The 24,135-nt window shown below is 41.3% G+C and overlaps 2 protein-coding genes across 4 annotated transcripts in view; one reads left to right on the top strand and one right to left on the bottom strand.

Annotated features, from left to right (window-relative positions):
* The window catches only part of TAFA1 (TAFA chemokine like family member 1), a 774,580-nt gene extending 770,576 nt beyond the window's left edge, over positions 1-4,004 (bottom strand). The window contains exons 1-2 of one of the 2 annotated variants that reach the window (XR_009520895.1): positions 3,765-4,004; positions 1,803-1,957 (exon numbers count right to left, since the gene is read on the bottom strand). The gene's annotated coding sequence lies outside the window, so the exon portion shown is untranslated. The remainder of the gene's footprint in view (positions 1-1,802; positions 1,958-3,764) is intronic. The other variant, XM_060022866.1, reaches the window with a different exon arrangement.
* A 267-nt stretch (positions 4,005-4,271) lies between these two features.
* SUCLG2 (succinate-CoA ligase GDP-forming subunit beta) overlaps positions 4,272-24,135 on the top strand; it is a 245,659-nt gene continuing 225,795 nt past the window's right edge. For both annotated transcript variants that reach the window (XM_060022865.1, XM_060022864.1), the window contains exon 1: positions 4,272-4,395. In XM_060022865.1, coding sequence (XP_059878848.1) covers positions 4,312-4,395 — 84 coding nt within the window. In that variant the 5' untranslated portion in view covers positions 4,272-4,311. The remainder of the gene's footprint in view (positions 4,396-24,135) is intronic.

Genomic DNA, 24,135 nt, shown 5'->3' with positions numbered 1-24,135 from the left:
CTTTGGCAAATTTGGGCCCAGGGAGTAATCAGTGTGGATATGAAAACGAGCACATTATTTCACTGTTAACAGGCACTGCTAAAATGAAAGAGAAGGTGTGTGGGTCTATTGATGTTTTTATTTTCTTTCCTGGAACAATTAACTCAATAAGAAATAGTGTAGGCAGGTTGTTCTAAATCCAAAGTTTGATGAAGGAGTTTTGGAACTTAATATTTCCAGTGTACGCAAAGTTTATGAGAAGTGCTATATTGTTAATTCCTAGTTCTAATAAGATGCTGTCATACTTGGCCTTCATTTTACTAAGGGGGAAACAGGCTCACTGATGTAAATGGTAAAGAAACAAACATGAAAAAGGATTTCTTAGTCAAGCAAAGAAAGCCTAATGGCTATCAGCCACTGGGATCTCCAGTGCTTGACAATGCACTTGTAATGGGGAAGAACCCTTTGCATTCTATTACAAGTTAATCACTAAACGGATGTTGCCTATAAGCTTAAATTATACATAATGGCCCATCTCTGGGAACCCTGCCTAGTAGGTAATGAGCATTAAGCTAAAATACCTTTGTTTAGCTCACAGGGAACATCTTGATCAGGCCCACCCGTGAATGACTGCTGGGAGGAAGAAATTAACGCATCCCCTCCCAGAGGCTGACAGGAACCAGGAAATGTTTGACTTTACTCCCTCCCCTTTTAGTATAAAAAAAAGCCTGAATTCTAACTCAGGCAAGATGGGTTCTTTGGGGCACGAGTCCACCATCTTCTCAGTTTGCTGGTTTTCTGAATAAAGTCACTATTCCTTGCTCCAGCAACTTGTCTCTCGATTTATTGGCCTGTTGTACAGCAAGTAGTACGAGCTTGGACTCAGTAACACACTGGCAAAATACATACTATTATAATCCCCCTTTCACAGATAAAGGATTGAGGCTGCGGAATAACTGGCCCAAGCTCAGAGTTATTAAATCACAGAGTCAAGACCTGAACTCAGTTTGTCTGGTATCTACCTCTGTGCTTCAATCTGATCCCAGACAGTACAGAATGCTTTGGTAGTGGTATTGCCTATGGCCACAGTTACTACTCAAGCAGTTCACAATTGCAATACGGATAAAGAAAAAGCATAGAATCACTGTTTATTCACCCTTAGCCAATGCTTCTACATGTCGGGGCTGACCTAGACCCCTGGTAGAAGACAGGTCTTATACCCATGTGTCAAGACTCTCTGAGAGCAGCATTTAGTCATCACCTCTGTCTACGAATCACAGGATTTTCATTCTACATTTAGGAACCCAGTGGAAGAAGGCAGAGTAACTTGTCTCTTGATTCACTGGGAAACCTCTTGAGAGTTTACCGCTATGGTTTGGTTTGTCTGCTTTTTTTTATTTTTTATTTTTTTTAGTTCTCAAACTAAATAACTCCTTGAGAAGATTATTTAAAATGCAGATGTCAGACTCCATCCTAAGTGATTCTGATTCAGTAGGTCTAGAGTGGAGCCCAGGAATCAGTATTTGCGAAGTTCTAAAAATGTAAAGGTTCCCTGACCCCTATCCTCCACCCTCTTCCTGGAGACAACTTTACACTCTTTTAATACTTTCATCTGGCACATACACGTCTCTACTGTTAGTCAGTGCTATCAAGATAAGTTACAAAGTGTCAGGGGCCTTATGACCCATACCTCAGATTGGCTCTGGTGTTTCACATTAGCTATCAAATATTTATTAAGAATATATCAGAGGAAGAAACACAACATTTACTGAGACCTTGCTATGTGCAAGGTCTTTACATACAACATCTCACTGAATACTTACTATCACTGTATGACCTAGGTAGTTCCTCAGGTCACAGATTCACAGAAGGCAGAGGTGAGATTTGAATCCAATCCAGTTTCACTGAAAACCCAGTGCTTATCTCAGCAAAGCACAGTGCAGAACTCTTTGGTGGATCCTTGACCTCAAAGAGCTTCCTATTTGGGAAAAAAGGGTAGAAAATAGCGAGAAGTCTTAGGAGGAACTCAATAAGTGTGAGCCATCCTACGTCTGTTTATTTCACACTTTCTCTAATCCTGGTCCAGTGCTAAGCACTGGAGATACCATTCGAAGGTCCTTCTGCTCCATCTCCCCCAACCCCTTGGCTGCAGAGATGGCAGAATTAGAGAATGTGGATGAAGACACTGAGGAATTGCTGATGCAGGACTTGGGCCCCAAAGCTGAGGAATAGGCTGTCTTCCAATTGAAACAGGAAAACTCATATGATGCTACCCAGCCCAGAGATTCACTAGTAGATAATGAACCAATCAAAGATTGCCACATGTACATGAATGGTAATGAGAAAGACTCTGCCCATTCCACTTCCAAAAATCCTGCCCTAATAGAAAAAAATCCCATCCTAACAGAACACTCATCAAAGACTGTCTAAGGAGGCTCTCCTTTCTCTTTATGAAATGCAGTCTTCTTTTCAAACCCTTTCAGGTCTCTGCTGGAAGGAAAGTGATAGTAGCCAACTCCCTTGCCATAGTACTGTCTGAATAAACCACCTTTGATTAATTCTACAGGAGGTCTGCTTCCTTCTGACAACATGTTCAAAGCTCTCACCAAGCTTAAACATTCAGTCTGTAAACATTAGTGAATCTTTGCTCCATCCTGGCTAGATGGCAGACCCAGTATAAGTAATGATAGATGAGGTGGGAACTCAGATCCCCTCATGTCAAGAGAAGGGTGTGGTCAGATTTCAGCTTTGGGGTCTGGTCCCAGGCTGTGACCCTGGGCAAGTTACACAGTGTTTCTGTAGTACAGTTCCCCCTCTGGTAAAATGGGAATAACATCATCACCCCTTACAGGGTTCCTGTGAGGATTAAATGACCCATATTCAGAGGCAGCTGAGTACATGTAAAAGGAATGAGCATAGGCTTGGCACTGAATAAAAAGGGACGCATGAGTCCATATTGATACAAGTGAATACAAGGATAAATAAACGTGGGAGATGGTAAAGCTCTTCTCAGAGTAGAATGTAAACTAAAAAATGTAGAAAGGAATGGAATTAGACAATCATGATTTTGCAACCATTACAGTAATAACTGATTCAAGAAATAATCAACAATGGATGCTAAATCTAGCCAGTAAACTTGTGATTAAGAATGGGCTATAAAGCTATGTATCTATATCTATGAAAAATGGGGAATGAGGCAAAATATAAATAAGTGGTAAATCTGGGTAAAGGATATTTCGGAGTTGGGGGTAATGTTCTTGCAACTTTTCTGTAGATTTGTTTTGTCAAAATAAAAATTAAAAAAATATTAAAAGCAGAAAAAGTAAAAAGGGAAGTAAAGCAGAAACAGTTTCCTAGTTCTGTTACATTGTACATTTTCTCATGATCATAGGCTCAAGAACAGAGTAAGGTTAAAAAAAATTCTAAAATGGTACTTAATAGGGTGGGAAGAAGAGAGCATGGGTTTGAACCATTTTTAATCCTTATCAGATCTCTGACCTTCAACAAGTTAGGTAACCTCTCTGTGCCTCAGTTTTCTCTTCTGCAAAACGGGGATTTATACATTGGTACCTACTGGAAAGGTTGCTATAAAGACTAAATTAGTTCATAATTTGTAACGTGGCTGGCACATATTAAGCTTATTTGCTATAGTAATTTTATTACATATACAGTGCTTAGAGTCACGTAAACTCCGAATAAACGCTTGCTCTTGTTCTGCTGATTACTGGCTTAAAGTGCTTCAATTGCTTTGCCTTAACCTTCGGTAAAAGATAAAAAATTCTTACTCAGGTGTAGAGGGGATCCACCGACCTCATCAGACCCACTTGCTTCTCCCGTAGTCCCTCAAGGCTCAGCTCAAATATCGTTTCCCTAGGCGAGCCTCTGGGGCCCAAGGACCAGACCAGAGGCCTCCCTTACTTGGCGTCAGCTCCGTGGGCCGGTCCTCAGAGCACTCACGGCACCGGCCAAAGTCCACTGGCCTGTCGCCCTAGCGTAGTTTAAGCCCCACGACCGTAGGGCTCGGGATGTGTTTTTGCTCGCATGGTGAGCCGGGGTAGCACGGTGAGGAGGCCACGGGGCCTCTGAAGGCTGAAAGTGAACTTGGGGCCGAGGTGGGAGTCGCGGTGGGGGACGCAGGGCTATAGAAGGTGGCCCCTCAGGGGCGCTGCGACGTCCCGGGGGTAGCAGGCGGGCCCGGGCGGAGGGGGCGGTGCGGGAGGGGCGGCCGGGCCCCGCCCCCGCCCCGCCCCTCCCTTCCCTTTCCCGCCCTCGCCGCGCCCTGCCTGGTTTGCCGCGGCCCGCCTGGCTCTTCGCGCAAGTTTTCTGGTTAAGATGGCGGCCCCTGTGGTGGCGCAGGCCTGGAAACTACTGAGAGACCTGGCGCTCCGGTCCCCGCTCCTGGCGGCCAGGTCCCAGGTGAGCGGGCCTCTTGGTGGGAGCCTGGAGCAGCCAGTGATACCTTCCTGTCCTTGTCTGTCCATCTCCTCCTGGCCCCGGTGCGCGGCCGCTAGGGCGCCGCACCTGTGGAGGGGACGCGCGGTGCTGCGCCCGGGGGCGCACGAGAGACCCCAGCATCCCCCCACCCCCACCCCGCTTCAGGTGTCGGGGGTCCCAGGCGGAGCGGGGAATGACAGTCCGGGCCACCCCGGAGTGAGAGCCACCCAGCTCTCAGTTGTCGCTGACGTGGGTTACCCTAGCGCTGCGGGGGGCGCCTGGCCCTGTACCAGGCGCTGCAGGCATGTTAAGGAAAAGTCCCTGGGACTGGGTTTTGGAGTCCTGAGGTGTTATTATGTCGACAGAAAAAAAATGCACAGCCTGAAAGTTGGGAAATATATTTTATTGGAGGCATTATTGAGGGTTGTATCCTGGGGAAGTTTCTGGATAGCTCTGAGGAACTGTTCCAAAGAGGTAAGGGAGGAGCCAGGATATATGGGAGTTTTGGCTGAAAAAAAAAACAAAAAAAAAAAACTTGTAGTGGAACATCAAAAGATTAGGGCTAGTCACAAAAATCAGATATGTCAAGGTAGTGATTTTAATGCTTTGCTCAATTTGGGAAGGTGTAAGAGTCTGGGCTTTATTGAAGTTATTCCTTTGATTTGCATCTTAACTCTCTAGGGCCTGTATCCTGTTTTTCTGCATCCTGAATTCCCCTCAGGATGCACTGTCTCCGGTGGCTGCAGTGACTGCTGACTTGATGGCAAGCAACATTCTTGTTTACTAAAATGGCAGGCAACATTTGTTTGTCCTCAGCTACCTGCTTTGCCAGTGCTGCTTCCGAACCGTCTCTCTCTTGAGCCTGTTTGTTAGGGCACATGATGAAGGTGCCTAGAAACCCAACCCAGCCTTGCTGGTTTAGTAACTCACCTCCTGGAGTGAGCTCTCTGCAGGCTGCCTGCTTTTGCAGACTTGGGGGGGGGTGGGTAGTGGTGCTTGAGTTGGTGAAATGAGGGAGTCATGGAGAAAGATGGGAAACGCTCTCCCTCAATTCAGTGAGCAATCAGTCCCAGCACTAAAACACATCAGAGCATTGGCCCTGTCCTCTTTCTCCTTGTTTCAAGAGAATAAAAACCTAGGAGGGCCAGTGGTGGATGCTGAATAGCTATTAGAACTTGGCTTCCTGTAGATTTGATCAATACCTTCTGCAGGTGTCAAGAGTCACAGTAATCAAAAGGTCTTTGGGGAGTTATGAGTTGGTGATGACTCGTGGACAAGTGATCAACCACTGGACTTCTTATTCTCCATGAGTAATATCGCCCCTCTTTTAAAGAAAGGATGGTGTGGGGCTCATCCACAGCAGAGCATCGTCCTTGTCCGTTTTCCCATCTTTAATTGATGGGAGACAAATGATCACTCCTGCAGTTTTAACTAGGATATGCATAGTATATATTTTTTAAAAATTGAAAGATAGCTACTAATGATTTTTTGAGTTACTCTAAGCTTTGGTTAATTATGACATCTGAAAGGTTTTTTTTTTTTTTTCCTTCTTTCATTTCCTGACTTCTCATTTGTCTGTTTTTGTTAATGTAAATTTAAAAGGTGCTAATAACTTATTACTGTAATATCTTTAATAGGCACTTGACAGTATGGTGGGATAGCAAAAGGAATGGTGGTTTTGTCTAATTAAAATAACTAATAACTGTTGTAATAGAGTAAGGAGAATACCTCCAGGTGATCAAGTTCTATTCATTATTTAAGTGTTAGAAAAAAACAAGAACTGTGGTGCTAACTATGAGAGTAGACTTGAATTGATGGGAAACATGGTGCCTAAGGCAGTGAAAACTCAAGCAAAGGAAATAATTGTGCCGAGAAATCCAACTGTTTAGCTGAAGTATGATAGGGCTTCTTGCCTTACCAACAAATGGGAGTCTGAACACAACACTGTAGAGAATCTGAGTGGGTGATTTGGTTTGGCAAGAAGACTGGGTAAAAGGATCTCCTACCTCACTGCATCTAGTAACTTTGATTTACATTCTTGTGGATGGCGTATTGTCCTGTGAACATAAGCTTAGGAAATGAGTTTTGTTTTTTTTTAAGTCAGGAATAGTACACAGTGTTCAAGAACTGGAAATGGGTGTTAGCAAGCATCAGATCCAACTAGCTTATTTCACAGGTAGAAAAATTGAGCACTAAAGTTAAAGGACTTGTTCAAGGTTATAAAGAGAGTTTGTGGCAGAACTGATTACAGATTAAAGGTTTACTTTTCAGTTTCCATTATACCAGGCTGTGGTGTAAATTTCCTCATGAAAATAAGTTATATCAGCATGTAAGTTACTCTGCATAGCATAAAGTTACTATGTAACATCCAAGTCACCAACACTACTGACACATTTTAATTTTTTCTTTATAAACATCTTAGAATTGGCAATAAAAGTAGGTGAGTATTGTTTGTGATTTGTAAGGAACCCTTTTCATATTCTTGAATGCTTCTTTGTATCTGCTCCACCTACCTCTGCATGTATGTTGTGCCTACCTACTCCCTTGCCCATGGCAGACATTACAGTTGAATATGACCCTCTTTTTCTTGGAAACTTAAGAATGCTCACCAAGCGTCTCAGAAATCTCTTGCTACTCTTCTTGGCTCAGACCTTCTTTGTACCAGGCCTTATGCAAAATTCTTGTGTGTACAGAGATAAATGACCCAGTTTCTGCTGTGAGAAGTAACTTTAACCACTCTCACAGAGGTGCCAAAGAATGGCACTTTATGTACCCCCTCCTCGATGTTAAATTTAACATTTGACACATACTCCTGATGCTAAATGTCATTGACATTTTTTATTTCTTCTGCTGTTGGCTTCTCTGTTTTGACTTTCAATTGATGTTATGTCCTTAAAGGGCCACCCTTTTGCCATTTCTTATTTTACATATATTTCTCTATTCAATTTATACCTAGAACAAGACTCTATAGGTACTGATATTTGGGGATAGTAAACAAGGCAGGCAGAGATCTTGGCCACATGATACTATATTTTAATGGGGGTGGGGAAGGGCTAGACTGTACATACATAAACAATAATGAAAATGATTTCAGCCAGTGACAAATGCTATGAAGAAAATAAAACAAGGTCATGGGCTGGAGAATGAATAGCTTAGCCAAGATGGTGGGTCATAGATTAGGTGATCCAGGAAAACCAATTCGACATTGCATTGTAACACGTAATAAAAATATACATATTATAAGTGAACAGCTTGATGAGTTTGCACAAACTGAACATGCCCAGGAGATCAGATCCATATCAAGAAATTAATCTTTTAGCAGCAACCCAGAGGGCCCCCTGGTGCTCCTTCCCATCACTACTCCCACCCAGAAAAGGGTAGCCAGTCCCCTGAATTACACCACCATACACTGGTTTAGTTCCTTTTTGTACTTTATGTAAATGGAATTATACAATGTATTATATGAGTGCATACTCACATAATCAACATTATGTTTGTGAGATCCTGGAGGTGACTTTTTGACATTTGAACTGAGACCTGATTAATGAAAAGTAGCCAGCCAGGTGACACTCGGGAAGAGAGGACAGCAAGTGCAAAGGCCCTGAGGTGGGACCTGAACTCAACATATCCAGACAGTTAAAGAGGTGGAAAGTGACAGTACTAGTCATGGTCTGAGAGGTAGGCAGGGGCTGGATCAAGTGGGGACTTGTAGGGTCTGATAAAGACTTTTTAAAAGCTTAGAGTGCTTTGCCCAAAGTTACTCAGCTAGTAAAAAATAGCTGAATCCCAGTCCGGCTGCCAAAGACCAGGCATGTAATTACTGTACAGTGCACTCCCTGTTATAGGTAGCACAATACAGCAAGGCACAGCCATGTTGGGCACAGAGATGAGCCTGTTACATTAGTTATGTCTTAGGGGAAGTCTTGGCTGAGGGCACTGAAGTTAAATGGTTAGTGATAATCTGATCGTGGTATTTTGCCTTTTAGTGCATTTCCCCTCTCATAATGGCTGGGTGAAGTTAACAAAGCTGTTCTGTTGTAGGTGAAGCAAAGACATTGTGGGAAACACTGCCCCTCAGGCCCCTAGTTGTAGAATCCTTGTTTTGTGGTTCTCTACAAAGCCCAGAGCTTCTGTCCAGGAACTCAGGGAGGAATGTGTATTGTTGAAGGAAACCAAAACCCTGTCCCTGCTGTTGTGTATCTCAGAATAGATGACTCCAGCTTAATTTTCTGTTCTTTCCAGAAGTGAGAGGAGAAAGATGGATGCCTGGCTTTTAGAAGTGAAGGACTGAAGCTTACGTGCAAGTTTCTGTCAGCTAACTATGGCTGTGGAGGCTGCATTGGAAGTTGTGACTCACCTTTATCTGCCTTCTTGCCTAGAAGAATAAATATCTGACTCTTTTCTTTTATAAATGAAGTGCACTTGCAATTTCTGCTGTCAGAAAAGGAAATTCATCTCAAATAATTTAGTTGCTAAACTACTGACTTCTGTGTGGGGAAGACCTGTAAATGATAGCTCTTGTCCCAAATTGGTTTTGTTTACTGTAAATGAAACACTTCTTTCATGGATGAGTACACAGACCCATAGTAGTGAGACTTTTGCTGCACTTGTATCCTGGTCCAATTCTGTAAGCACAACACCCAGAAACTCACTGACATATCTCGTATTTTGGGGAGGAAAAGAAATTACATATGCAACTTCAGATCATTTGTCTTTCAACTCTTTTTACTATTCACTCAATCTGGAATTGTCCTTTGCTACCTGTGCACCCATCATTTTCTGTTACTTGATGAAAACGTTTTGTCTGAAGAACTTGAGAGATTTCTACACGTTTGAGCAAGTGGTAACGTCAGTATACTAATGAAATTTGGGGAAATGACACTAGAATTAGTCTGGTAAAGAAGATGCAGGGGAAGGCATGCCGGGTGGAGTGGACTGTGGGCAAAGGCAGAGGGGAGAGAGAAGATGGGGAGATTAGAGGAGTCATTGGGAACAGTTTGGTATGGAGGAGAGGCAGGTGAGTAACAGAAGTGAAGAGCTAGTGGCGATCTTCTTGGCAAATGAGGAAGGAAAGAAGAGCTGTAGAAAGCCCACAATTTGGCATGGTATAGAACTAGATAACTGAACATCAAGCACATATTGTTCACTTAGTAAATATTTTCTCAGTGCTTAGTCTTTGCCCAGTGCTATTTGTTGGAAGCTCCTTGAAGGCAGAGACTATATTGATTAATTCTTCACTGTAAATCTAGTGCTTTAGAGAATGCTGGGCATATAGATACCTTTAATAAGTGAGTTCTATGAGTGAGTGAATGCAGGGAAGATACACAGTCCCACCCTCAGGGGGCTCATAGTCTAGTGGCAAAATTGGCGGGTAAACCAGAAATTATGCAGTAGCATCGCGAGATCAGTAGAGCTATGTGCTTAGTCTTCTGTGACACTGCATGGTCTTGCATGGGGCACTTGCTGTTTCCCAGTCTGAAACATTGTTCCTTCTGATCTCAGGCCTTGTTCTATCCCATCATTCAGCTTTCTGATTCAAAGTGGTCTTCCCACAGGGCGTTCCCTAATTATCTTATCTGACTCACTTTCTCCCCAGAGATTATTTTCTGCCCCTTGCCTGCATTTTAACACTTTACCTGGTGGTTTATTAGGTGTTTTTTGTTTGTTTGTTTTATTCTCTGTCTGACTTCCTTCCCCACAAATGTAAGAATGTAAGCTCTATGAGGGCAAAGATTTTTCTTATGCACTGCTATTTCCCCAGCCTGCCTGACCAGGTATTCAGTAAGCTTTTGTGGTCTAAATGAATGCGTGGGGTACACAGAGAAATGAGAGGCAGGTAAGTAACAGAGATGAGGGTTGATGCAGATAATTTAGGCAAATGGGGAAGGAAACGGCTATAGAAAGTCTCGTTGTGAAAGGACTTTCAAAATAATAGGACTGTGCATTTCATATGTGACAGACTGTGCAAAGTGATGTCTGCACATTATTTCCTTAACCCTTACAATGTTACTGCAGGGGAGATTGTACTGTCTTCATGTTACAAATAACAGAACAGAGGCATAGAAGGGTCATACTAAATAACCTGCTTAAAATCACAGGGCCAGGGAGTCACCTGCCTCATGCTGATAAGTTACTTATGCTGTTAAAACATTAAGTTACATTGCCAAAGGGTCCTTTTTGAGCTGAACTATCCCGTTATGCTGATTGCTGACCTTTCCCCCTTTCTTTGTCCCTGAGTAATGGGCAGCTTGGTCTTTGCACTTATGCCGACTTAGGTGGACTAATCAACACTGCATGATTGTCCTCTTATCTGACTCTTATCAGGCTCTTATCTGACTCCCTCCTTCTCTGGCTCCAGGGTCTGGGAAACAGTGAGGAGAAAAGGGTATGGTTCTGTGTTCAAATAGGACTAAGTTCAAATTCTGGGTCTGCCAGGTTCTTGCTCTACTAATTACTGAACTTGACTGAACCTCAATTTATTGTTCTCTGAAAGGAGATAATTCTTACAGATAGTTACAAAGATTAAATAAGATGATATGCATGATGTCTGACATTATGGTTAGATAGTAGGCTCAGAGAGATTATTTCTCTTGCAGTAAATTTGAAGCTACATTTACTTGAATTTTTTTTGTTTTGGCTTCATCAAGCCAGAATAGTTTTCCTTTCCCAGATTTGATAAGCATTTAGTGTTTGCTGCCATGTCAGGGTTAGGTGCTGGCTTGGTGTTTCCAAATGGTTTATTTCACTTAATCCTGCATCAACGATGTGAAACAGAGGTGATTATTCTCAGTTTACATCTAGGGAACTTGAGGCTCAGAGAGTTCAAGCCCTGTCTCCTGGGCCCCAGTTATCTTCATTATTCCACAGGTGGGGTGAAGGTCTGGTGAGGCCTGAGGTGGCAGTGGGGAGGGTTGTGTGGGGAACTCAGTTGCACCATCCTGGGTGTTGCTTGTTCCAGAAATGTTTGCACATCTTGGTGTTGACTTAGTAGCTATGGCTTCTGGACCACTTATGCATCAAAAGTTTGAGGTGGGGGGACGCCCAAACACTAGACTGTAGTCATAACATGTACGCAAGGGCAACTGGCACATGCCCTTCACTGTCTGCCCTGTGCACAGGACTGCCTTCAGCGTTTCAGGAATGCTGGAGAAATTGTGAAATTGCATTTCCTTTGGAGGTTGAGTTTTGGGGGATGGTGATAGAGGGTGGAGTTTCCTGGTATTTTGAGTTCAGACTTTGGTCAGTGTGCTGATTACGTGGCCAGCTTTTGCCCCTTTCTAGAAATGATTCCAAAAGAATAGCACGTGGATACTAGTCACAAAAGCATAGATTTCTAACACTTACCTCTAACATTTACTTTTATTTTAAAATTAGAGGGGTTTGATGTAGTGTTTTGAGTCGATACTGGAGACATGGCAAAGCTTAAGGAATAGGTCTGAGTTTGGGTCCTATGAGTGGGGTTGGGATGGGAGTCTGGCATCTCTTTTTCTACCCCTATCCATTTCTCCATGTCCTTACCCTATTTCCATTTCTAGGCTGTCTTAGTCCCAGGGTTGTGACTTGAGGACCCTGAGGAATTTCAGGAGGGCTGCTTTGTGGAGTTAGAGGTGGGGGAGCAGTGAGAGATGAGGCTGGAGACATATGCAGGGGCAAAATTTTGCTGATCTTGTGAGTCTGGTAATGGAGTCAAGGTTGGTTATTGAGGGCAGTGGGGAGCCATTGAAGGGTTTTAATAGGGGCTAATTTAAAAAAAAAATTAAATTTTATTTTTTGGATGTGTTAGGTCTTCGTTGCTGTGTGTGGGCTTCTCATTGCAGTGGCTTCTCGTTGCAGAGCACAGGCTCTAGGTGCGCAGGCTTTAGTAGTTGTGGCACGTGGGCTCAGTAGTAGTTGTGGGCTCAGTAGTTGTGGCTCAGTAGTGGGCTCAGTAGTTGTGGTTCTAAAGCACAGCCTCAGTAGTTGTGGCGCACGGGCTTAGTGGCTCCATGGCATGTGGGATCTTCCCAGACCAGGGTTTGAACCCGTGTCCCCTGCATTGGCAGGCGGATTCTTAACCACTGTGCCACCAGGGAAGCCCCTATTGAAGGGTTTTAGACAGAGGAGTGGCAGGAGCCGTTTTATGCTTCAGAGTATTCTTTCTTCATACAGTGTGGAAAGGGTTGGAGGATTAAGAATGGAAATCATTCAGGTGACTGTTGTACTAATTCAGTGCCAGTAGTAGTTATGCCACAATAATAGGCATAAACCAGGACTGAAATCACACTGCTTGGGTTTAAATCTTGCCCTCAGTACTGGTTATCTTTGTGATGTGTGACAATTACTTATATATTTTATTACAAGACTCACTTTTTTTCTTTTTCACATTTCAACATCTCTGAAAACTGCATATGTTTGTACACTTGTGTCACAGATTGAGTGACAGTTTTTTTTTTCTCCAGTGGTACATGAAGTGGAAGATGGGGGTTTGGATCAAAATCAGGGTGACCACATAATTTTTTGCCAAATCAGGATACTTTTGAGAGTGAACATGAGCACTGTGAATAATTACACCAGCAGGTATAGCAGAAACCCAGACTATGCCTGGAAAGCTGATATATGGACCTCCTAACTAAAATGGACTAAATGATGGCAGTGGGGATAGAAGAGAAAGATTGGCATTATTAAGGAAAGAAGCTGGACAGGATTCATGCTTTCCCTGCTGAGTCCCCATTGCTGGTTCTCTCCACTGCCGTATACCAAAAAGGTGATAAAAGGCTGTGTACCATCCCTGAGCAGAGAAGGTGTGAGGAGCTACCGTTGTTATAAAAGATCCCTGCTTGTCTTTGCTGTGGGACCATGTGCTCCGTCCTTGTGCCCAAGTGTTCCCTGGACATGCTGTTACGGTCGTAGAACAAGAACAGGCAACTAAAAGAAGAGAAATAGAAAGACCCATAAATATGTCAGGCTTGCAAAGTGCACGTTTCTAAACTTGAGCGCAGTGAAGAGCTTTCCAAAGCTCCAAGACTCCCTTATCCCGCGTTCACAACGTTCTGGGCCCTGGTGGAATCGTGCAGTCTGGCTTAGGTATTTCCTTTTGTGCTCTCAGTCTTATGTGGATCACGCAGTTGATTATTAAGGCTTCTTTGATTGAAAGATCTCCTTGGACTTTTCTTAAGGGGAAAAAAATGTTTTTTTTGAAAGGGACACATACTGGAACTCAAGACTAATGTTCCTTGGTGTTGGCTCCTCTGTGCCTTTTCTGTTGTGTTAACTGGTGGCTAGCTCGTGGTACCATTTCTCTATAACTTGTACCTGCCCATAACTTTGTCCATTCCTGGGCCCCCTCAAGCTTCCTAACCCTAACACATCATTCAGCTTCTGTCTCTCAGAATGTCACAGTTCTAATAACAAGAACATCTCATCAGTCTAGCTCATCCTTTTGCACTCACGTTCGGGTCACTGGCCAGCTGAAAGACTGGCTGGTTCTTTTTAAGGTGTCCACTTCCACCTCACCACCTGTGGCTGAGGTGGGGAGGTCTTGGAGAGGAGCAGCACCATGGCCCCCTGAGTAGGAGGGCTCTCAGTGCAGTGTTGGTGGGGTGGCCTGATCCATTTAGAGTTCCTTCATGAACTGCTGCTAACTTGTCCATCTTCTTTTCTCCAAGTACACATGTTCACGTTTGCTTTGTTTCCTTTTTCACATTCCCAAATTTCTGAAGATCTTCTTACTATTCACTTGGCTGGTCTTAGTTAGATTAATTTATCAGAGATTAAGGTCATGGTAGTGGGCCTTGTTTTAGACCGCTTTCTTATGATCATAACTAAAATAATTCTCAGGAGAGAATTATTAATTGGAAAAATGGGGTATCATGGGAAGTCAGCTTGTCCACCCAAATAGCCAAGTGAGTGTTTCCAAGACAAATGTAGACAATAGGCTTCATATGGCCCTGGAGTACTTCCTCAGCTTTGCTTGGAGCAATATTCTGAGTTGAAATAACCCAACTTCTCTTGGTTCACTTCCACTTTATGCTTCCCAAAGGGGATTTGTTTGGGTCCTTTTGCCACCACTCAATAAAAAACTGCCATATTGGGCAGGACTTCCTTGAAGCCACCTGCAGAGGATGCTGGCTCCCACATTAGTCCCTGGTGCAGTGAGGTGGGACTCGGAGCACAGGGTTTATTTCATTTAAACCATGAGTATGAAGACTATATTTTATCTTAAAACTGGGGCACTTTTGATAGTTGAAAGGGAGCACTGTTAATTATTATGCCAGGATAATAGGCATAAACCAGGACTGGAACCAGACTGCCTGTGTTCAAATCTTGCTTGCAACACTTAGTAGATTTGTGACCTTCTGAAAATTACTTAGGTATTTCATTGCAAGACACACTTTTTTCTTTTTCACATTTCAGCATCTCTGACATATGGATGTGTTTTACAGTTGTGTCATAGATTGATTGGCAGGTTTTTCCCAGTGGTACATTAGAGTGATGCAAAAAAGTTGTTCATTCTTAAACTTGATGAAATTTCTGTGCCTCAGTTTTCTCATCTGTAAAATGTAGGGAGCTACAGTATTCACCTCCCAGAGTTACAGTGAGGATTAACTGAGGCCATGCATATCATCTTAGCACCATGCCCTAGATGATCAGTAAATTTTAGTTACTGGTTTTGGTATTATTGTCACTAGCTTTAATAAATTGTACTTAAATCATAGTTAATTAAATCATATTACATAATATGTGATGAATCGGGAGATTGGGATTGACACGTATGCACTGATGTGTGATGTGTATAAAATGGATGACTGATGAGAAAATAAATAAATAAATAAACATAAAAAAATAAAAGGGATGTTCTCAGGAAAAAAAATTGTAGTTAAATCATAGTTAATTAAATCATTACATAATATGATTAAATCACATTTAACTTACATGTGTTGATTAAATAAAATATATTATTTAAGTAAAATAGATTAAATAAAATATCAAAATATATTAATTAAAATACACTAATTGAAAATGGTTAATTAAAATATATTAAATATATATAATAAATATATAATTCAGTTACGGTTACATAAGTAATAAACTGAAAGGCTTAATTTTTGTAAAAAGCCTCCTTCAGTGTTTTCCCTGCCTTCCTCCTAAACCCCCTCAACCTTGCAACTTGCAAGGGAGATGAACAATGTAAGCAAAGTAGGGGATTACAACAGTCAAGTTGGGGAAATGACATGGAAGGAGAGAGAGGCTCTCTGTAGTGCCTTATTGGTGTCAGGAGTGGCGGACTACAATGAAGTCCCTTGGGAAAAAGACTTTCGTGCACTTAGCCCCAGATTGGGAGTGGAGACCAGCCATTTAGCTTTATCAGAAAATTTACTGTTTTCACCTTATCAGTGGAGATCTCTTCACATTTTTATAAGGAAACTATCTTTATCTTTTGTTTGATGTCACTATCTTCTGCTAATGCTCTCCTAATTGCTGTCCAAATGACCACCTGGACTTTGAAGGACATATTTGGGTTAACTTAACTTTGAAAAGAAGGGGAGGAAAACCACATTTAATATGCACTCTTATACCAGCCTTAGGGCTTACATAGGCCTTTAATAATTAATATAAAGAAAGCTGAGAGTTATTAATTATTTTTCATTAAGCAAATAAACTTAATAAGCGAATAAACTATTTCATTAAGCGAATAAACTATTAATGGTGAATGTTTCTTTGTTAAGGTTCAGAACTCTTTTTAAAGTGATGTATCATTAAAATTGAAAACCAACAATACAGGGAAAAGAAAGATTTTTTCAGTTTTTAACCTTTTTATAATTAGCATGAAAAAATAAATGTGCTATATGACTAATTAGAAAAACTAAATAAGTTTTGAGATAGTGAAGTTGTAAACAGATTATCCTCACTAATTTAAAAATGATTACGGATTGAATGGCTGAGTGTTGAGGAGATTAGCTTGAAATGGAAGCAGAAGTCTTGTGACTGGTTTTTGGGGAGGCTGAGCCTAAGGGTGTAGATTCTAACATCAGTTCTAGTGTATGGGTTTTCCAATACCACCCAGCAGTTCTCCACCAGCTGGGCATCCTACAATCCAACTAAATTCTGACATTGTTGACATGGAAATAGCATTAGATTCCACAAGTTAAGGGCACAGTCCAACAAGACTGCTCCCACCCCACTTCAGAGGCCAATATCAAGTCTACATTGTCACTTGTACAGGTTCCATTAATTTGCTAGGGTGGCTCACAGAATGTAGAGAAACATTTTACTTCCTAGGTTACCAGTTTATTGTAAAAGGCTATATAACTCACTAACAGCCAGATGGAAGAGATGCCCTGGGCAAGGTGTGTAGAGAGGGTTATAGAGCGTAGCACTCTCTCTGAATCTCCACATGTTCACCACCCCCGGAGCTCTCTGAGTCTCCTGGTACAGGGATTTTTATGGAGGCTTTATTACATAGGCAAGATTGATTAAATCATTGGCCTTCAGTGATTTAACTTAATCTCTAGCTCCTGTCCCCTCCCCTGAGGTGGAGGAGGAGGACTGAAAGTCCCTACCCTCTAATCACTAGGCTGGTTCCCCTGGCAACCAACCCCCATCCTTAGGTTACCTAGTGGCTTTTCAAAAGTTGTCTCTTTCATTTAACAAAGACACCTTTATCACTCTCTTCACTTAAGAAATTCCAAGGGTTTTGAGAGCTCAGTACAAGGACTGGGGATGAAGACCAAATATATATTTATTATAAATCACAGAATCACAGTGTGCTGTTAGGATTGGAGTACCAATTCCAGAACTCCTAGCAGGCATGTTGTGAGTATAATGGATGCTTTCTTTTTTGTTTCTTATATGTTTATGGTGAGGTTTTTATGAGTGATATAAAATTGATTTTATAGCTATTTTATATAAAATATTTTAATGTGGGGGAAAACTTACAGAGTTAACTTTTAGATAAGGATCTTGCTGTGATTTATGTCATAGAGTGTTCTGCCTATGTTTTCCTCTAAGAGTTTTATAGTGTCTGGCCTTACATTTAGGTCTTTAATCCATTTTGAGTTTATTTTTGTATATGGTGTTAGAGTGTGTTCTAATTTCATTCTTTTACATGTGGCTCTCCAGTTTTCCCAGCACCACGTATTGAAGAGGCTGTCTTTTCTCCATTGTATATTCTTGTCTCCTTTATCAAAAATAAGTGCATAGGCTTATATCTGGGCTTTCTATCCTGTTCCATTGATCTATCTTTCTCTTTTTGTGCCAGTACCATACTGTCTTGATTACTGTAGCTTTGTAGTACAGTCTGAAGACTGGGAGCCTGATTCCTCCAGCTCCATTTTTCTTTCTCAAGATTGCTTTGGCTATTCGGGATCTTTTGTGTTTCCATACAAATTGTGAAAGTTTTTGTTCTAGTTCTGTGAAAAATGCCATTGGTAGTTTGATAGGGATTGCGTTGAAACTGTAGATTGCTTTGGGTAGTATAGTCATTCTCACAGTGTTGATTCTTCCAATCCAAGAACATGGTATATGTCTCCATCTGTTTGTATCATTCATTTCTTTCATCAGTGTCTTACAGTTTTCTGCATACAGGTCTTTTGTCTCCTTAGGTAGGTTAATTCCTAGGTATTTTATTCTTTTTGTTGCAATGGTAAATGGGAGTATTTCTTTAATTTCTCTTTCAGATTTTTCATCATTAGTGTAAAAGAATGCAAGAGATTTCTGTGCATTAATTTTGTATCCTGCTACTTTACCAGATTCATTGATTAGTTTTAGTAGTTTTCTGGTAGCATATTTAGGAGTCTCTATGTATAGTATTATGTCATCTGCAAACAGTGACAGCTTTACTTCTTCTTTTCTGATTTGGATTCCTTTTATTTCTTTCTCTTCTCTGATTGCTGTGGCTAAAACCTCCAAAACTATGTTGAATAACAGTGGTGAGAGTGGGCAACCTTGTTTTGTTCCTGATCTTAGTGGAAATGGTTACAGTTTTTCACCATTGTGGATGATGTTGGCTGTGGGTTTGTCATATATGGCCTTTATTATGTTGATGTAAGTTCCCTGTATGCCTAGTTTCTGGAGGGTTTTTATCATAAATAGGTGTTGAATTTTGTCAAAAGCTTTCTCTGCATCTGTTGAGGTGATCATATGGTTTTTATCCTTCAGTTTGTTAATATGGTGTATCACATTGATTGATTTGCATCTATTGAAAAATCCTTGCATTCCTGGGATAAACCCCACTTGATCATGGTGTATGATCCTTTCAGTGTGCTGTTGGATTCTGTTTGCTAGTATTTTGTTGAGGATTTTTGCATCCATGTTCATCAGTGATATTGGCCTGTAGTTTTCTTTTTTTGTGTCGTCTTTGTCTGGTTTTGGTATCAAGGTGATGGTGGCCTCATAGAATGAGTTTGGGAGTGTTCTTCCCTCTGCTGTATTTTGGAAGAGTTTGAGAAGGATAGGTGTTAGCTCTTCTCTAAATGTTTGATAGAAATCGCCTGTGAAGCCATCTGGTCCTGGGCTTTTGTTTGTTGGAAGATTTTTAATCACAGTTTCAATTTCAGTGCTTATGATTGGTCTGTTTATATTTTCTTTTTCTTCCTGGTTCAGTCTCAGAAGGTTGTGCTTTTCTAAGAATTTGTCCATTCCTTCCAGGTTGTCCAGTTTTTTGGCATATAGTTGATTGTAATAATCTCTCATGATCCTTGTATTTCTGCAGTGTCAGATGATACTTCTCCTTTTTCATTTCTAATTCTGTTGTTTTGAGTCTTCTCCCTCTTTTTCTTAATGAGTCTGGCTAATGGTGTATGAATTTTGTTTATCTTCTCAAAGAACCAGCTTTTAGTTTTATTGATCTTTGCTGTTGTTTCCTTCATTTCTTTTTCATTTATTTCTGATCTGATCTTTATGATTTCTTTCCTTCTGCTAACTTTGGGGGTTTTTGTTCTTCTTTCTCTAATTGCTTTAGGTGTAAGGAGTATGCTTTCTTAAAGTAGTAGGCTAAATAACTTATGATAAATACCATAACTGAGGGCTTCCCTGGTGGTGCAGTGGTTGAGAGTCCCCCTGCCGATGCAGGGGACATGGATTTGTGCCCCGGTCTGGGAGGATCCCACATGCCATGGAGCGGCTGGGCCCGTGAGCCATGGCCGCTGAGCCTTCGTGTCCGGAGACTGTGGTCCGCAATGGGAGAGGCTACAACAGTGAGAGCCCCGCGTACCGGAAAAAAAAAAAAAAAAACATAACTGACCGGTTTGGAAAGTAAGAATCCATTCTGATGGTATTTTCTCTGGATCATCAGAAGCCTCTCTTAGAGAGTAATCTTGGTCCTACAGTGTGTATGGACCATTTTATGTTTCCTCTTCCAACTCACTGTGAGCCTAATTCTCTTTCTTCTCCTACATGTGGACCTCACATGTAAACCGAAACTCCCAAGTTCATATCACACTGAACTGTGTGGTCCTTTCAAACACTGGACTTGGACGTCCTTGTGTTTTTGTACATGATGTTTCCTCTGCTGGAAATACCTTTCCTTACGTCTTTGTTGTCTTCAAGATTTAGCCGCAGTGGTACTTCTTATAATGTTTTCTGTTTCTCACTGTTAACCTGTCTCCCACCCACCTCCAGTGGCCTAGTCTCTTTCATCTTTGTATCGTCAGCATCTAGTACACGGAGGTTCTGTAGAATGAATATGTCCAATTTCTGGTTAACAGAATGTTACACTTAAAGCGAGGAGTTTTCTGTTTCTGATGAATAATTAGTAACTTTACGTTATCCAGGAGAAAGGTTGGGTGTCTGGATAGCATCATCAGAACTTGAAAAGTTTAGAGAATAATTCTATTTCTTACTTATTAAAAAAGTGCCCATGAATAACTGATAAAAATGTAATTGAGAGAATAATCAGATATTGCTGCCAGCCATTCTCCCCTGCCCTCTCCCCATGTGAAAAACCAATTACTCCACTCTTTTACTTGAGGAACCCTTAATGAGCATGATTTGGAATAGATCACAAAGAAGTTAAGAGTTGATACTTAAATATGTGTTCTTAATTTTCAGGGCTGGGAAGCTTTGTGCTATGCCTGTAGTTGGTGCTTTATTATTACTTATAGTTATTAGCATGCTTTTCAATACATTAGAATTTATTGTACTGAATGGCAGTATTGTGCATAAACGTGGGCATAGTGGGAAAAGCCTTTGGTTCTAATTTGATGTCAGCTTTACAGAGGATAAAATATTTGAAACCTTTTTTTGGTTGCGGTGGGGCAGCTGCCCACTTGACATAAAATCAGGAGTACTAACTTATGCGTTAAAAAATTTTGCAGATGTTATTTCTGATGCCAAAGATTTTGTAGAAAAAGGAGGCTGTGCTCACATAGGTGTCCTCATCTATTTTGTTATTTGCTTATTAGTGGGCATTTGTGTTATTTCTGATGCTCCACTGTTTTAATACTGTGATGAATATTCTTGAGCATGAATTTCTGTTTACTAATTTAATAAATTCGTAAGATGCTTCGTCAGATTGCCCTCCAGCAAGGCTGTACAAATTTACACTCCTATCCATGGTGATTAATAATAACAACAGTAAGAGTGGCTCCTATTTATTGGCAGTTTATTATATGTAGTTTGCTACTTCCTATTCTAAGCACTTTGTGTGGATTAACTCATTCATTCTTTTTTAATATGTTTTTTTAAAATTAATTTATTTATGGCTGCTTTGGGTTTTCATTGCTGCGCGTGGGCTTTCTCTCGTTGCGACGAGTGGGGGCTACTCTTTGTTGTGGTGCGCAGGCTTCTCATTGTGGTGGCTTCTCTTGTTGTGGAGCACGGGCTCTAGGTGCGTGGGCTTCAGGAGTTGTGAGACACGGGCTCAGTAGTTGTGCACGGGCTTAGTTGCTCCGCGGCATGTGGGATATTCCTGGACCAGGGGTCGAACCCATGTCCCCCTGCATTGGCAGGCGGATTCTTAACCATTACGCCACCAGGGAAGCCCCAGCTCATTCAATCTTAACAAAATGCTAGACTCCTTTCAGAGATAAGGAAACCAACATGCAGTATATGAGAATGTGTGTTTTTTTGTATCCTGACCAACATCAAATATCATAATTAAAAATTTTTCTGTTCATTAGGTGGGAAATAACTTCTCATTGTTTCAGACTGCATTGCTGTGATACTAAAAGAATGTGCATTTTTTTTCATCTGCCAGAAAGACAACACTGTTATCTTCTCTGTTTTAGGAAGGAATTTGTTCCTGAAAATCTCCTAAGACAAGTTTTAAATTCTCATGAGTCAAACATATAGTTACTCCTGATTTCAATAGGAAGTGTTTCAATGCATGCTTGACTTGCAAAATTAATACCATTTTATGCTAAACAACACTAAACCCTGTTAAAATGTACACAGTTTTTTCAGGAATTAAAGTCAGTCATCATGACACGACATGACGAGATGGTTTCCTTTCATTATTTACCTTGTGATGTGTCTGTTCCCTGTGCTCCTTCAGCATGTTTTTAGCTTTCTATATAGTGCACTTACTAGTTTACTTACCAAGTATTCATTGATACTCAGTGTTTATGTAATTGAAACTTGAATGCAAGCTCTATTCAAGAAAACTATAAAGCATACAGAAAAAAATCAATGAAAACGATGCAAGTGATACATGGGATAATTAGTATGTATTATGAGCTAGCAAGCCATGAGTACACTTACATCAAATGTACAAATGTAAGGCTGCTTGCATGATGTTTCTTGTTTCCCAGCGTTTGGCTGCTCACAAGGCATGAAGTATCAGAAATGATCCTTGTAAATAAATGTCATGTAAGTTGAACCAGGTTTATTAAATGAAACTCCTCATTAAGTTGAATTCTTGTAACTTGATGAGTGTATCTCAGGGTCTTACTGTATTATAAATATTTGGGTTGGGGGAGGAATTGAAGGTTATTTTATGCCATGTTGCTTAAGTAAGTGTTTTAATTGAGTTTCACAAATGGAGGTTTTAGTGCAAAGAGGCAATGTGATTAGAGTTCAGTTTTCAAAGAACCACTTGGACTGTTGGATGGAGAGTAGACTGTAGCCACAGAAGTAGCGGTAGAGTCCAGAGTTAGGAGGCTGTTTGGAGAGTCAACTGGAAAGGTCCAAGTGTGAATCTTAGACCACCTGTATCAGGATCACCTGGGATGCTTGTTTAAAATGCTGATTCCTGGGTCCCCTTGGATATAATCTATGGTTAAAATATAGGAATCTGCATTCTAACAAACATCTTCCACATTAATGTTTGAGAACCAATGCTCTAGTGATCTGCAGGATCTATTTTAGCCCTGGTATAGAAAAAAGAAAAACACTCTTGAGTCTATTTTATGAATTTTTGAATAAAGGAGAATAAATATTTTAATACCTTTTCATGAGAACTCTTTTCAATATTGTGTTTTGAAAAATAGGGCTCATTTATTGGATACTTAATAGTTACCAGGCATTGCCGTAATTGCTTTTTTAAAAAAATTTTTTTATTTTTGGCTGTGTTGGGTCTTTGTTGCTGTGCGCGGGGTTTCTCTAGTTGCAGCGAGCGGGGGTACTCTTCGTTGTGGTGTGCGGGCTTCTCTTTACGGTGGCTTCTCTTGTTGTGGAGCACGGGCTCTAGGAGCGTGGGCTTCAGTAGTTGTGGCTCATGGGCTCTAGAGCGCAGGCTCAGTAGTTGTGGCGCACGGGCTTAGTTGCTCCGCGGCATGTGGAATCTTCCCTGACCAGGGCTCGAACCCGTGTCCCCTGCGTTGGCAGGTGGATTCTTAACCACTGCTCCACCAGGGAAGCCCCCTAATTGCTTTCGATAATTTTTTTTTCTTAAATCTTCCACAGCTGGGCAAGCTCAGCATTAATAACCCAATTTCGAGATGAGGAAATTGAAATTCATGGAATCTGAAGTTGTTTTCAGTTAGAAAGCTTTTGGCTATAAGTAAAAAAATCTTGACTCAAACTGGCCTAAGTAAGAAATAATTCATTATCCCAATTATCAGGGGCTCCACAGTAGGTTGTGCCGCAGGTTGGGTGATTCAGTGGCTTAATGTATGTTATTGAGACTCCAGGATCTTTGCTTTCCTCTGCTGTGAGGGTTTTAGCACTGGTTTTACCTTCATTTTGGAAGCAAGGTGACTTTAGCATTTCTGGGAGAGAGACAACATCCAGAGGAAAAATAGAAATGATCTCTCTTTTTTTAATCTTCTTGGGGGAGGAAGTTCTTCCCATAACCCTCCCATCAGGCTTCCTCTCACATGTCTCAGGGGAGGATTAGGTCATATGCTCATTGCTGACCAGTAGAGGTGCGATTCCCATCATTGGCTGGGACTACTAAATGATTTAGAAAAGATACTGGGAGTCACAGTGTCTGCTATGGCCACGCTGCTGTCAAGTGGCAGAGCTAAGACGTGGACCCTCTGTCTGTCAGACTCCAAAATCTGCATGATTCCTTCTATGCCATATGCCTCCCTAAATGGCTGTTTGCTTGCCACAAAGCCTTCCAGTTGCAGCTTTCCTTATTGGTTTCTTTTTGGGATTAGACCAGTGGCTCGTGATCCTAAATTATATTCAAATATCCATTTGCTGGCTTTCTTTATGGACCAAGCCTGCCCATCCCTAGGCTCTGAGGGCATCTCCTAATCCCTGGAGCTCATAGCTAAGGTAAAAGGTCTGCATTTACATTCAGCTGTCTGCTATCCTAAGGCAGTTTGAACAGCTGCACACTGTCAGCTAAGAGGTGAAAGG

This window comes from Delphinus delphis, chromosome 10 (genome assembly GCF_949987515.2).
Source record: "Delphinus delphis chromosome 10, mDelDel1.2, whole genome shotgun sequence".
In the NCBI taxonomy this organism is placed as follows: Eukaryota; Metazoa; Chordata; class Mammalia; order Artiodactyla; family Delphinidae; genus Delphinus; species Delphinus delphis.
This window is presented reverse-complemented; position numbering and strand designations above follow the sequence as displayed.